This window comes from Pelodiscus sinensis, chromosome 2 (assembly GCF_049634645.1).
Source record: "Pelodiscus sinensis isolate JC-2024 chromosome 2, ASM4963464v1, whole genome shotgun sequence".
NCBI classification, from domain to species: Eukaryota; Metazoa; Chordata; order Testudines; family Trionychidae; genus Pelodiscus; species Pelodiscus sinensis.
This window is the reverse complement of record NC_134712.1, coordinates 54,751,775-54,764,818: the sequence shown is the minus strand read 5'-3', so window position 1 is coordinate 54,764,818 and position 13,044 is coordinate 54,751,775. Positions and strand designations below refer to the sequence as shown.

The 13,044-nt window shown below is 46.3% G+C and overlaps 1 protein-coding gene across 1 annotated transcript in view; it reads right to left on the bottom strand.

Annotated features, from left to right (window-relative positions):
• TRPA1 (transient receptor potential cation channel subfamily A member 1) overlaps nucleotides 1–12,616 on the bottom strand; it is a 73,990-nt gene extending 61,374 nt beyond the window's left edge. The window contains exon 1 of the mRNA XM_075920527.1: nucleotides 10,968–12,616. Within this exon, the coding sequence (XP_075776642.1) occupies nucleotides 10,968–11,084 (117 nt within the window). The 5' untranslated portion in view covers nucleotides 11,085–12,616. The remainder of the gene's footprint in view (nucleotides 1–10,967) is intronic.
• Nucleotides 12,617–13,044: the final 428 nt, after the last annotated feature.

The following is a 13,044-nucleotide window of genomic DNA, read 5'->3' as shown; positions in this document are numbered from 1 at the left end:
CAAACAATTAAAATAAAAAATGCCATGTGAATTGTTGTATAATTTTCATGTTATATCTCCTGCCTTACAGCCTGAAAATGCATAAAATAAGCCATATTAAAAAGCTAAAATGAGTATGTTCTTTGCAGTTGCTATAACCAAACACCTCTATGGGTATGTCTACACTAGCCCCCTAGTTCGAACTAGGGAGGCTAATGAGGGCAACCGAAATTGCAAATGAAGTGCGAGATTTAAATATCCCACGCTTCATTAGCATGTTCCCGGGCAGTCGCCATTTTGGAATCTGACTAACCCAGATTAACTACCCGCGGCAGTGAAACGGGAGTTTGAAGTAAACCCCTAATTTGAATTAGCTGTTACTCCTTGTGGAATGAATTTGCTATTTCGGTTGCCCTCATTAGCCTCCCTAGTTCAAACTAGGGGGCTAGTGTAGATGCACCCTATAGATCACCAGTTGCTTAGCTCCATGTTGAAGGAAACAGATCCTGCTCCATTGAAGTCCATGGCAAAGCCTCTCACGGACTTCAAAGAGTGCAGAATCAAGCCTTAGATGAGCAATAAAATTAATTTAACAAAACTGTAAATAATCTCCAGACTCAACTGTTTTCCCTTCTGCCCAAGGTCAGAGATCTTTCCACCCACCTGCCTCCATTCTGTTCTAGGGATGTAGACGAGTAGCCTAGGCTTATTGGTTAGTCTGGTTGACTACTTGCTTCCCCCCTTGCTGCCTCTTTATTAGAGGCAGCAAGGCAGGAAAAACAGGAGCCAGTGCTGGAGGGAGTCAGCTTAAAAGCTGATTCCCCCCAGCACCGTCTCCATGGTGCCACCTGCCTCCTCCCACCCCATACTACTGCCTCTGTCAGCATGGGATGGGGGGGCAGGGGAGGCTGCTCCAGCAGCAGCCCCTCTATCCACAGGGGGTCCCAGCAGACAGGGACTGCTGCCAATGCAGCCTCTGTCCGTAGCCGGACATGTAAAGAGGCTGCTTCATGGCAGCAGCCCATCTGTGGGGGTTCCCAGCTCCCCACGGACAGAGGCTGCTCCAGCCTCTGTCTGTGGGAAGCTGGGACCTCCTCCCCCCGCACACACACACAGGAGCTGCTGCCACCCCACATTACTGCCTCTATTTTTAAACTGGCTCCCCTCACGGACCAGCTCCCGCCTGGCACCCCACACTGCTGCCTCTGATATAGAAGGGGACTCCACAGGAGTGGGGCCGGAACACACTGGCTGCTGACCTCGAACTCTGGGGATTATAGAATAGTCGACTAACCTCTAAGATTTCATGCGGTTAGTTGACTATTCTATTATTCACTATCTAACATCCTTATTCTGTTCTCTTCTGTCCAGGGAAAAATAATTTAATTATGAAGGAAAATAAATAATTTTGACCATTTCCCTGTACAAAACTTTACACTGAGGTTGAGAATGATTTTGGGTTGTGCTTCAAAGTCACAGTTCAAGGAAAGAGGGTTTGTACCTTCAGAATTCTAGGCTGCTCTGGGGAGCTGGCATAACTCCTGGCATACATTACAATAGCTAAGAGCCACTATCATTTGAGGGCTATCCCTCAGCAGGCAGGTCCACTGTCAGGAACAATCTAAATCTTAGGTAGTGCTGGTGTCCACAACACAAACTCTGCCTTTCCTACCCCGGCACAGTTTCTGTGCTAGGTCTTGGAATAGGAACAATGTGAGGACAATGATGGCAACCCCACACTGTGAGGGCACATCTACACAGCAAGGTTAAAGTCAGAATAAGCTATGCAACTTGAGCTACATCAATTGTGTAGCTTAAGTCAAAATAGCTTATTTCGGCTTTTGGTACTGTCTACACAGCGGGAAGTCAAAGGAAGAGCGCTCTTCCTTTGCCTTCCCTTACTCAGGGCCGGCCTTAGGCCGATTCAACTGATTAGGCCGAATCAGGTCCCGCGCCTAAGGGGGCCCCCCACCTCATGCACCCGGAAGTGCCGGCGAGTTACAAAGCCGGGGCCCTGGTCCACCACTATGTGGAGCTGGGTCTCTCCCTCGGCTCTGCCCGGAGCGGGCCCTGGCCCCCCGTCGGTCCCCCCGTGCGTCCCTCCACCCCGCCTCCAGAGCGTCTCCCTTGGCCTCAAAATGTCCCTGACGCACACGGCTCCTCCTCGTCACCTGCTGCTGTCCATGTGCGGCGCTGCACGTGGGCGGGGAGGACGCCCGGGCCGTGACGTGACGACATGGCCCGGGATTTTGAAACTCTTGGGAAGCACATTGCGGGGCATCGCTGGCTTCGGGTTAGGCCTCCGGGACCTGAGCGCAGCCTCCGGCCCCGCAACAGGAAAGGCAGAAGGTAGGGAACGCTCGTGTGGCGAAGGCAGCAGTGGGGGAGGGGGGGAGAGAAAGAGAAGGCAGCGGCGGGGGAAGGGAAGGGGCTTGGGCGGAGGAGAGGAGGCAGCGGGGGCGGGGTGGAAGGAGAAGGGGCTTGGGCGGGGGGGCAGGGGATGGGAAGGCACCAAGGGACAGGGTGCAGGAGAGACAAATGCCAGGGAGCCAAGTGCAGACAATGAGGGAAAGGGCAGGAGGGGAGGTGTCAGTGGGAGGGGGGACAGGATGATGCTGGGAGAGGGGAAGGGCATTGGGGACTAGAGGGAGAGGTGCTGGGTGAAGGCTTGAAAAGAGGGGTGGGCATGAGAAAGGTGGAAATGGAGCAAGGTATGTGTGAGGGCACAGAGGAGCAAGAGGGGAATGGGGCAGAGAGTGGTGAGGGGATTGGTATCGGGGAAAAGGGGGTAGAGGGGCAGTAAGGGAAGGGGGAGGCATCTGGAGGGTGCAGGGGTAAGGGAAGGTGCAGGTGCCAGGGGAGTCTGGGGTGAAGTGGAAGGGCAGACACCTGCAGGGAAAGGACCAGCACCAGAGGAGAGAGGCAGGGCAAGTGTGTAGAGAGAGGTGTTAGAAGAGGAGTAGCTCACATGATCAGAGTGGGGCTACTGGAGGAGTGGGCACAGGGGGGAGAGAAGGGCTGGTGGAGGGGAGCAGGTCTCAGGAAGGCTGAGGGCAGTGAGAAGGGCAGGAGTCAGGAGGGTGAGGAGTTGGGGGGCAGCAGGCACTGGGGGAGATGATGGCGCAAGGAGAGGAGACATGGCAGCAGAGAGAAAAGGTCAAGGTTTATAAAATATTTATTAATAACTTGGTATGCTGCCTAAGGCCAGTTTGTTTGTGCCCCGCGGTGCAGTTTGGGTTTATGTGGGGATCAACACGTGGCCGGCGAGTGGGAGCCGAAAAAAAAAGTAGTCAGTGTAATGATCTTCTGTTGATATGTGTTTCAGTAGTTAAATTCTTGCACTGTCATTGCTCATGAAAAGTGCTGTCACATGGGTAGAGATCTGGTAAATATTGCATTTTATTAATATCAGCAGAACTGACTTAAATGGGGCCTGTGTGTTGTGTAGTCTTGCCTTAATCTTTGTATTCATGCCTGTCAGTGTGAGAGAAGCTATTTGTATATATTTGCTTGCATATGCAACCACACTTAAGTTGAGGCCCTCAGCATGTTCTGTAAGTATCCGTGTGGCCCCTGGGGCTTCCAAAGTTGAGTTGTCCTAGCTCATCCCTGACAGGTGTCTATCTAACCTGGTTTTAAATATCTCCAGTGATGGAGATTCCGCAATATCACTAGGCAATTTATTCCAGTATTTAACCACCCTGACAGGCAGGAAGTTTTTCCTAATGTCCAACCTAACCTCCCTTGCTGCAATTTAAGCCCATTGCTTCTCATCCTAACCTCAGAGGTCAAGCAGAACAATTTTTCTTCCTCCTCCTTATGATACTTTTTTAGATACTTGAAAGCTGCTCTCATGTCCCTTTTCGGTCTTCTCTTTTCCAAGGTAAACAAGGCCAATTTCTTCAGCCTTGCCTCTTATCTCATGTTTTCTAGACCTTTCATCATTTGTGTTGATCTTCTCTGGACTTTCTCCAGTCTCTCCACGTTTCCTGAAATGTGGCGCCCAGAACTGGACATGATACTCCAGCTGGGGCCTAATGTAGATGGCTCATTCCCTGCCTAGGGGACATGAGACTGGGTGGGTTAATTTCCAGTCCTCCTGTTTATTCTTTTCCTAAGCCAGGAGGGCATGGTAGTTCTGATGGGGGCTCTGCAGGAAGGCAGCCCGCTCTGCCCCCTTCCTGAAACCTTGTGCAGGTGTTAAACAGCTGTCCAGCCCACCCTAGAGGTGACTGCATTTCAGCGTGCCTGAAGCAACACTGCACCATCAATGGACAGGAGAATGGCTCCCAGGCATGGCTTGCTCATGACTGCTTCAGTCCCATTGATGGGCCTCAGCCTCTTTCCTTCCACTCCCCTGCTTTGCAATGGGGCTGTAGACTCTGAGGGAGAGGGGTGAAGGCAGGCAGAGGTGTCTCCCTGCAGCAGATGTAGACACATCTCTGTAATAATCATTCTCTCATTGAAGTTTTTAGCTTTGTATTGAGTCCTTTTACATGGAAACTTTATATTGCATCTCGGTAGAATAGTCCCTAAGACAAGTGAGGCAGAGATTGTCCCTGTGGGGTGAATGAGGTGGGAATGGATAAGGCGGAAGGTGAGCACCTCTGGGCAGTTGCAAAGGTTGGAGAGGGGATAGAAGCCAGATCCAAGATCAATGAGCCCTGGGAAGTGAGCCCATTGAAAGGAGACTGGACCTGTGGATGCCTTGGGGGTCTGCAGCAAGGGCTTGCTTTGGGAAAGCCCACTCTTTGGAGGTGAATGTGGCAGCATTGAGACACCACCCAGAAGCCAGCAGACACTAACTGCAGAGTCATGGGACGGCTCTCACAGATCTTGCACATGCATAAGATGATAGATCTGCAGGAAGGTGGGGGGGGGGGGAGTGTGGCATAGTGAGGGGGATGGAGGGATCAGTTACCCGTGGGAGAAAAATAATATAAAATTTAGTCAAAAATAGATGTCACATTTTTAAAAGGAATACCATATCTCCTGCCTTTTGTCTATTTTTGTCTCTTTAGGCCCCCAGTTAAAATTTTCAAAAGCACTTATGTGACTAAAGTCATTTTTGAAAATTGGACTTGGAAATCTAAGCTCAGATTTTCAAAGGTAATTAAGCTCCTAAAGCAGTGGTGCCCAACCTTTCGAGGTTGTCGGGTGCCAGCGGACGTGGCCGTTCGCCCGCCGGGCGCCAGGGGGCGTGGCCGTTCGCCCGCCGGGGACACTTGCGCCCCGGGGGCAGCCCCCCCCCATAGCCGCATGCCCGGGGGCGGCCCCCCCCCATAGCTGCATGCCCGGGGCCGGCGCTCCCCCTGTCAAGCGCTGCGCGCCCGAGGCCGGTGCTCCCCCCGCCAGCGCCGCGCGCCCGGGGCCGGCGCTCCCCCCGCCCAGCGCCGCGTGCCCGGGGCCGGCGCTCCCCCCGCCATGCGCCCGGTGCCAGGCCAGCCCCGAGCACCTGGCGGGCGCATGGAAATGCCCCCGCGGGCACCATGGCGCCCACGGGCACCGTGTTGGGGACCACGGTCCTAAAGAGACAGTTGCCAACTCAGATCTTCAAAGATATCTATCTAATCTTTACACACCTTTGAAAATCTAGTCATAAGTGTCCTAGTCAGTTCTGAATGTGAGATGTAGGAGCCCTGTCCTAATTCCTTCAGGCTTTTTTTTAATTTGAACATTTATCTACACTAATTCCCCTCCTTTCTCTTTCACTATCCAATAAATGCATAGATCAAAATTATAGGTGTTTTGTGACTATGCTGACTTGAGAGTAGAAAGATTTCATATTGTCATGTATGATTCCTGGTAACCCATCTCAAACATGAAAAACTAGGTTGATACCTGTTCATATCAGGAGCTCATTTCCTCATTTGAATTCAGTTCCTCATTTGCAGTATCTCATTAGGATGTTTAGTGGAGAAGATATTGTGTGTGTGTGTGTTTTATTTATACTGTGGGCAAAGTATGGGCTCACAAGAATTCCTCCATTGTTTTACCATGAGTCTCAAAACATTTGGTGTTTTTTAAAGACCTGGAGTCAATTGATTATGTAGGAATCTCAGCTTTCATTTAAAAAAAAAGTTCTCTATACTTCTGGGCCTTACAGCTAAGGAGGAAAGCTTTAAAACATGAACCCGAAATACTCAAACAAAAGGCCAATAAAAATCCAACATGTTTTATTTTTAAAAAAATCTTATGATTTGTAGACCAGTCTCATAACTTTGTGTAGGCGTTCCTTGTGATTTTTGGGTTGGCAATACTGCTCTTTGATTGGTGAATTTAGAGAGGTCTCTTCCTTCAGTTTCCCTTTCCACCCTCCTTTTTTGTCACAGGTCATTAGAGAATCATAGAGACAATGGAGAGTAGGGTTAGTCCATGACTCTGGTTAATGACTGGTCAGGGTGACTAACTATTATCAGCCAGTGGTCTGAATGAGCGATCTACTGCCATCTGTTAATCAACTGTCACATCTAACTGAAAGTCACAGAAGATGGAAACAGGTTTTATTTCTGGCGGTGTAGAGTCTATTTGGGAATCCTCGATTATATCTGACCCTTTTTATCCAGTGTTTAAAGGCAGAGCTGACTAGAATCAATTGAAAGTCCTTGACTTGTCTCAGTGATCGCTTGAGCAAAAATCATTGATAAAATCTTGTGTAGACTGACCTTGGGCTCAACATGCAGGCAATGTATTGAAGGGCAGTGCAAAGGAGGCAAACGGTGTGGTGAGGTACCATATTACCTAGTGAAATCATTGGTGCTGAAATCACTAAGGACTGGAACTTGACCACAGAACTGACACTTTCTTAACAAAGACTCCATTTTTGCTATTTAAAAAGTAAATCAATGTAACAGACAACTGCAGCGCTCTCTGGTAACTTTTTAAAAATTAAACTTTATTGAAAAAATTGGATAGTTTGCAATTGAAAATATTTGACCCACAGTTAAGGAAACTGATTTAATTTTGTGTAAAATTTTGCATAATAAAGGATGGCATTTTTTTAAAACGTTCAACTACATTGGTATACATTTTGATCAGATCTACTTCTGATGTGATATTTGTGTGTGGTTGTCCTTTGTGTGAGTGGGGGTTTTTTTTTTTGCTCAACAAAAAATCCTGGGTGGATGGGGGGGAGGCGCCAAAATGGTTCAAATTGGGCCCTGCACTTCCTAAATCTGGCTTTGCCCTTACTCCTCATGAAATGAGATTACAGGAGTCAGAGTAAGACGTCCTCCACCTCAACATTATTTCAGAATAATTGCTGTCAGTGTAGATGCGCGTTATTATTCCGAAATAATGCTGCTGTGTAGACATAGCCTGATTATTCTCGTGGAATTCTCCTCCAGCCCCATGAAGCACAATTCTAGCCCATATAGGACCTCAGTAAGACTACTAAGGTGAACTGAATTAAACATGTACTTGCAGGATTGGGACCTAAGGCACATAGACCATCTACCAGAGTGCTATCTGAAGAAAGTGATAAAAAGCAGGGGATATCAGTACTGAAAGGGTCTTTAACATGAAAATAACAGCTCTTGAAGGCAAGATTATAAAAATAAGGGTTCTGTTACGCACACAAATTGTATATATATTTTTATGCATGCGCACGCGCACACACACACACACACACACACAGAGTTAAGAAAAATTTAAGGTTCCACAATTAAGTATTCAAAAATCAGGAAATTCCAACCTTCCTGGTGTACGTGTATTACGGTAAAGAAATTAATTACATATTATTTCTTAAATAATACAGAATGACCTTAACTACACATGTAGCATTTTATCATTTTTGTCTGTCTTGTATACTCACACAACTTCAATTGTCATAATGGTCTAGTCTAAATGTATCAATTTACAACAAGATTCTCCTTTTACTCACATTGGTGTATATCAAAAGTAATTCTATTCAAGATGGAATTACAATAGTGTAACACTAGTGCCCATGAAATGACATTCAGGCTCAAGGAGCCTTAATACTGGAGTGAGAAGTAGAAGGCACAGATGGTAATGTTTCAGTCCTGACTTACCTGAATTTTCTTCTCAGTCATTGTTTTCTATTAGGGTACGTCTAGACTACAAGCTTCTTTTGAAAGAGGCTTTTTCAAAAGATTCTTTCGAAAAAGCCTCTTTCGAAAGAAAGCGTCTAGACTGCAACCACTTCTTTCGAAAAAGCCCTGTTTGCATTCAAGAACGCCTTTTTTCAAAAGAGCACTTTCAAAAAAAGGCATTCTTCCTTGTAAAATGAGGTTTACCGCGGTCGACAAACTGCTATGTTCTTTCAATTTAATTTCAAAAGAATGTGGTGGCAGTCTAGACGCAGGGGAAGTTTTTTTCGAAAAAAGGCCACTTTTTAAAAAAAAAAACCTGTAGTCTAGACACACTTGCAAGTTCACATATTTTCTGGCACTAGAAACTTCAGACTACTCCAATTATGTATCGTCTATGCCTATGTTTGAGCTGGGAGCTGTCTGTGATTCCCATTGTGCATAGACATACCATGGTAACTCTGTACAAGCTAGCATGCCAGAAACAGTAATATACTTGTGGGTACATGGACATGGGGCTTAGAGAGTTACATACTTGAGTGGCTAGCCTGAGTTACAGCACATGATACTTTATCTACTCTGCTATTTTTTAATTCACTAGCTCTGCTGGAGCTAATCATAGAATATTAGGACTGGAAGGGACCTCGAGGTGTCATAGAATCCAGTTCCCTGCCCTCATGGCAGGACCCAGTACTGTCTAGACCATCCCTGATAGACATTTATCTAACCTACTCTTAAATATCTCCAGTGATGGAGATTCCACAACCTCCTTAGGCAATTTATTCCAGTGTTTAACCAGCCTGACAGTTAGGAACTTTTTCCTAATGTCCAACCTAAACTTCCCTTGTTGAAATTTAAGCTCAGTGTTTCTTGTCCTATCATCAGAGGCCAAGGAGAACAATTTTTCTCCCTTCTCCTTGTGATACCCTTTTAGATACCTGAAAACTGCTATCAAGTCCCCTCTCAATCTTCTCTTTTCCAAACTAAACAAGCTCAATTCTTTCAGTCTTCCTTCACAGGTCATGTTCTCTAGAGCTTTAATCATTCTTGTTGCTTTTCTCTGGACCTTCTCCAATTTCTCCACATCTTTCTTGAAATGTGGTGCCCAGAACTGGACACTCCAAATGAGGCCTAATCAGAGCAGTGTAGAGTGGAAGAATGACTTCTCGTGTCTTGCTCCAGCACACCTGTTAATGCATCCTAGAATCATGTTTGCTTTTTTTGCATCAGTGTCACACTGTTGACTCATATTTCATTCGTGGTCCACTAGACCCGCTAGATCCCTTTCTGTTATACTCCTTCCTAGACAGTCGCTTCCCATTCTGTATGTGTGAAACTGATTGTTCCTTCTTAAGTGGAGTAGTTTGCATTTGTCCATATTAAACTTCATCTTGTTTACCTCAGACCATTTCTCCAATTTGTCCAGATCATTTTGAATTATGACCTTATCCTCCAAAGCAGTTGCAACCCCTCCCAGCTTGGTTTCATCTGCAAACTTAATAAGCGTACTCTCTATGCAGGAGCAGTCTGAGGCTGGCTGTGGCAGCTGGCGCCCCAGGCGGAAGGCACGATTAGCGCCCCCCGCCTGCACAGCTGTCAATGGCCGTGATGTCATCATCGGGAGCCCGGGCCAGCGGCGCCCTAGGCAACTGCTTAGTTTGCCTAGGCTCACAGGCCGCCCCTGTCTCTATGCTAATATCTAAATTGTTGATGAAGATATTGAACAGAACCAGTCCCAAAACAGACCCCTGCGGAACTCCACTTGTTATACCTTTCCAGCAGGATTGTGAACCATTAATAACTACTCTTTGAGAATGGTCATCCAGCTAGTTATGCACCCACCTTATAGTAGCCCCATCTAAGTTGTATTTGCCTAGTTTATTGATAAAAATATCATGCGAGACAGTATCAAATGCCTTACTAAAATCTAGGTATATCACGTCCTCCTCTTCTCCCTTATCCACAAGATTCATTATCCTATCAAAGAATGCTATCAGATTGGTTTGACATGATTTGTTCTTTACAAATCCATGCTGGCTGTTCCCTATCACCTTACTATCTTCCAAGTGTTTGCAGATGATTTCCTTAATTACTTGCTCCATTATCTTTAATGTGGGTACATCTGTGAGAGCTGGGAATCATACCTCTGAGTATAGATTAGCTATAGATGCAACGTGTATTTGGGAATATTTTATATAATCTCTTTATCTTTCCTGTTGAATGGAATATTCTGTTATTCTGCATAGATAGATAGATAGATAGATAGATAGATAGATAGATAGATAGATAGATATACAATTGAATATTCTCAATGTTTATATTTTAAGCTTTTTTGCAATTTTATAAATTTAAAATTTCATAATTGTGGGAAATTATAGGGTGCATGTCAAACAACAGAAGGGATGAAACAATCTTTATTTAATGAGAGTAAACACTGAGATTAAAAAATTCAAAGCCTGCATTCTGTTAAAACCCAAATTGTCACTGTTCCATGCCAAAATATACCAAGTAGCCTAAGATCAAACTTTGGAAAGTTCTCAAAAGACACAAGGTGGGTGAGGCAACATCTTGTAGTGGGTCAATTTTTGTGGGTGAAAGAAACATGCCTTCAAGCCACACTCTTCTTCATGTCCTAATAGCTAATATCCAGTCTCTTAGCCAATATCTGGGGATCAACAGGCTGCACCATTACTGCTGGCAAGTTTTCAAGCGTCTTTTTCCTTCCTTCCCCGGGCTGTACATTGGGACTGTTACCCCCGGCAATACAGTGTGTGTGGTGGGGGAAGTGGGTGTAGAGGGAGGGAAAAGGAGGGCTGCTGACATTGATCAGTAACAATCTAACTCCTCCAAGCTTTGCCCCCTACCTCTCCCACGCCCTCACTTTAGACAACTCACCCCCACCCCGCAGCCGAACCTTCCCCGCGCCGTCCCCGCACCGACCTTAAAGACGTCCTGCGAGGCTAGGGAGGCAGCATCGGCCTCGCACACGACCCCCTGGTAGAAGCCGCACGCCGCCTTCTCCCGCGGCTGGAACATCTTCAGCAGGGCGCGCTTCATGGCTCGGTGCAGCCACCTGGAAGGCAGCAGAGCAGCGAGTGAGTCCCGCGCCGTGGCCAGCCAGGGACACGCCTCGTGCCACGCACCTCAGCTCCCCCGGGGACGGCCCCGCGGCTGGAAGCGGGCACCCTTGCCCGCACGCTTAGCACCGCCGGCAGCCCCAGCGACACTCCGCCGGCGGGGAAAGCCTCCCCGGGGGGCGCTCAGCCCGGGTCTTTCCCTCCCAGCCGCGAGCGAAGGATCCGGGAGCTGAGGAGAGGCGCGGAGCGGGGCGAGTGTTGCGCCCCCAGGGGGCGGTGAGGAGCGTTCGCCGCCACCACCACGGACAGGCCCTTACCACGGTGGGCGGGGGCCCCAGTATTGATGTGGGCTCGCGGAGTGTTGGTGAGAGAGGCGAGCTCGAGAGCGGCTCAGGGCTCGCCTGGGGGCTGGAGAAAGGCTGTCCCAGCCACGTGCTAAGCAGCACAGCCTCTTTCAGCACGGAAGCCTCCAAAACTGTCTTGGCCGGTCAAAATATTGGACAGGCTCTGAGTCGGAAGAAGAACCAGGAAACCCCATGTTTACGCAAAAGCGTCAGAATCATCTGAAATGTCAAATGTTGACATTGCCTTCCAATCAAGCAAGGTTTCCTCGCTAACACTAGACCTGAACAGCTCATCCTGAAACCCCCACTGTACATAGTAAATAGCCCTATAATGGGATCGCCCAACATGGAATTGTGAATTTTTTCACCATTGTTTTACTGTTTTGTGGAGAAGCATTTACAAACATATAACCATAGTGCTGGCAGTATAGTCACAGAGTTGTAAATTAATTAAGGTGTCAATGAGGATTTCCAGAATATCAACAAATTGGAGAAATTTATAGAGCTCTGTGCCATGTACAAATATTATAGTGCAGTTAACTTAAATGCAGAAAGAAAGAAAGAAAGAAAGAAAGAAAGAAAGAAAGAAAGAAAGAAAGAAAGAAAGAAAGAAAGAAAGAAAGAAAGAAAGAAAGAAAGAAAGAATTGTTGCAACCTAACTGTTGATGAGTCAAGTCCTCAAATATGGAAATTCTACAGGCTTTTCTATAGTGCGCTGCTGGCAATGCTGAGCCTTTGGCACTCTGTGAGAATTGGGAAAGGAGGCAATTCTTGCTATACTAGTTTCCCACAAACAGAAGGTAGCCTTTGGGCTGATCTGTTCTCCATGTTCCTGCCTCTAATCCCCTTGAGTCATTCCAGAAGCTGGGGATTGTCTAGAAGTTGTGGCTCACCTCTCTTCACACTCTAGCATGCTGCTTATACTGAAGGCTATGAAGGATAACATGACAAGGTCAGCTAGCCATTACAAGAAGCTGATTAAACGGCTTCAACACTGTTAACTGGGCCTAGAATTTTGTCTTATATGTTTATGCTATTCATTACATGCATATCTGCAACACGGTATAAATTGTTATAATTCTGTATACATTTAACATTATAAACTATAATCCTGTATATTATCATAGCTATTTTAAAAATCAAAAATAGAAATGAATAACATGTTGAATGTGGCTGACTTAATGTTATAACTTTAATTTATTATTTTCCTGAGTTTTGTATGCTTGATTTCTCAACATTTACATTGCATTAATATTATTTTTTGCAATTTATTTAACCAGAGAGTTGGAGAGAGTTTGGGGTAGGAAGAAAATTAAAAAGCAAAAAAAGCTCTGCAGAGCATTTTAAAATGCCTACGACCAAAGCCATTTTAACAATGACACATTTTACGTTAGGGCCTCTTGAAGGGGGAAAATTCAACTGCAGATGTTCCAATATGTACTATACATTTTCTAAAAATGTCATAAAGTCACTGTAAATTATTTGACTACCCAGTTATCATTACAACTAAGTAAATTGGGTGGTCACTCATATACTACAGTAGCTCAGAGGGGACGTTACTAATGCCTTTAAGTATGAATTACTGGAATAGTTAAT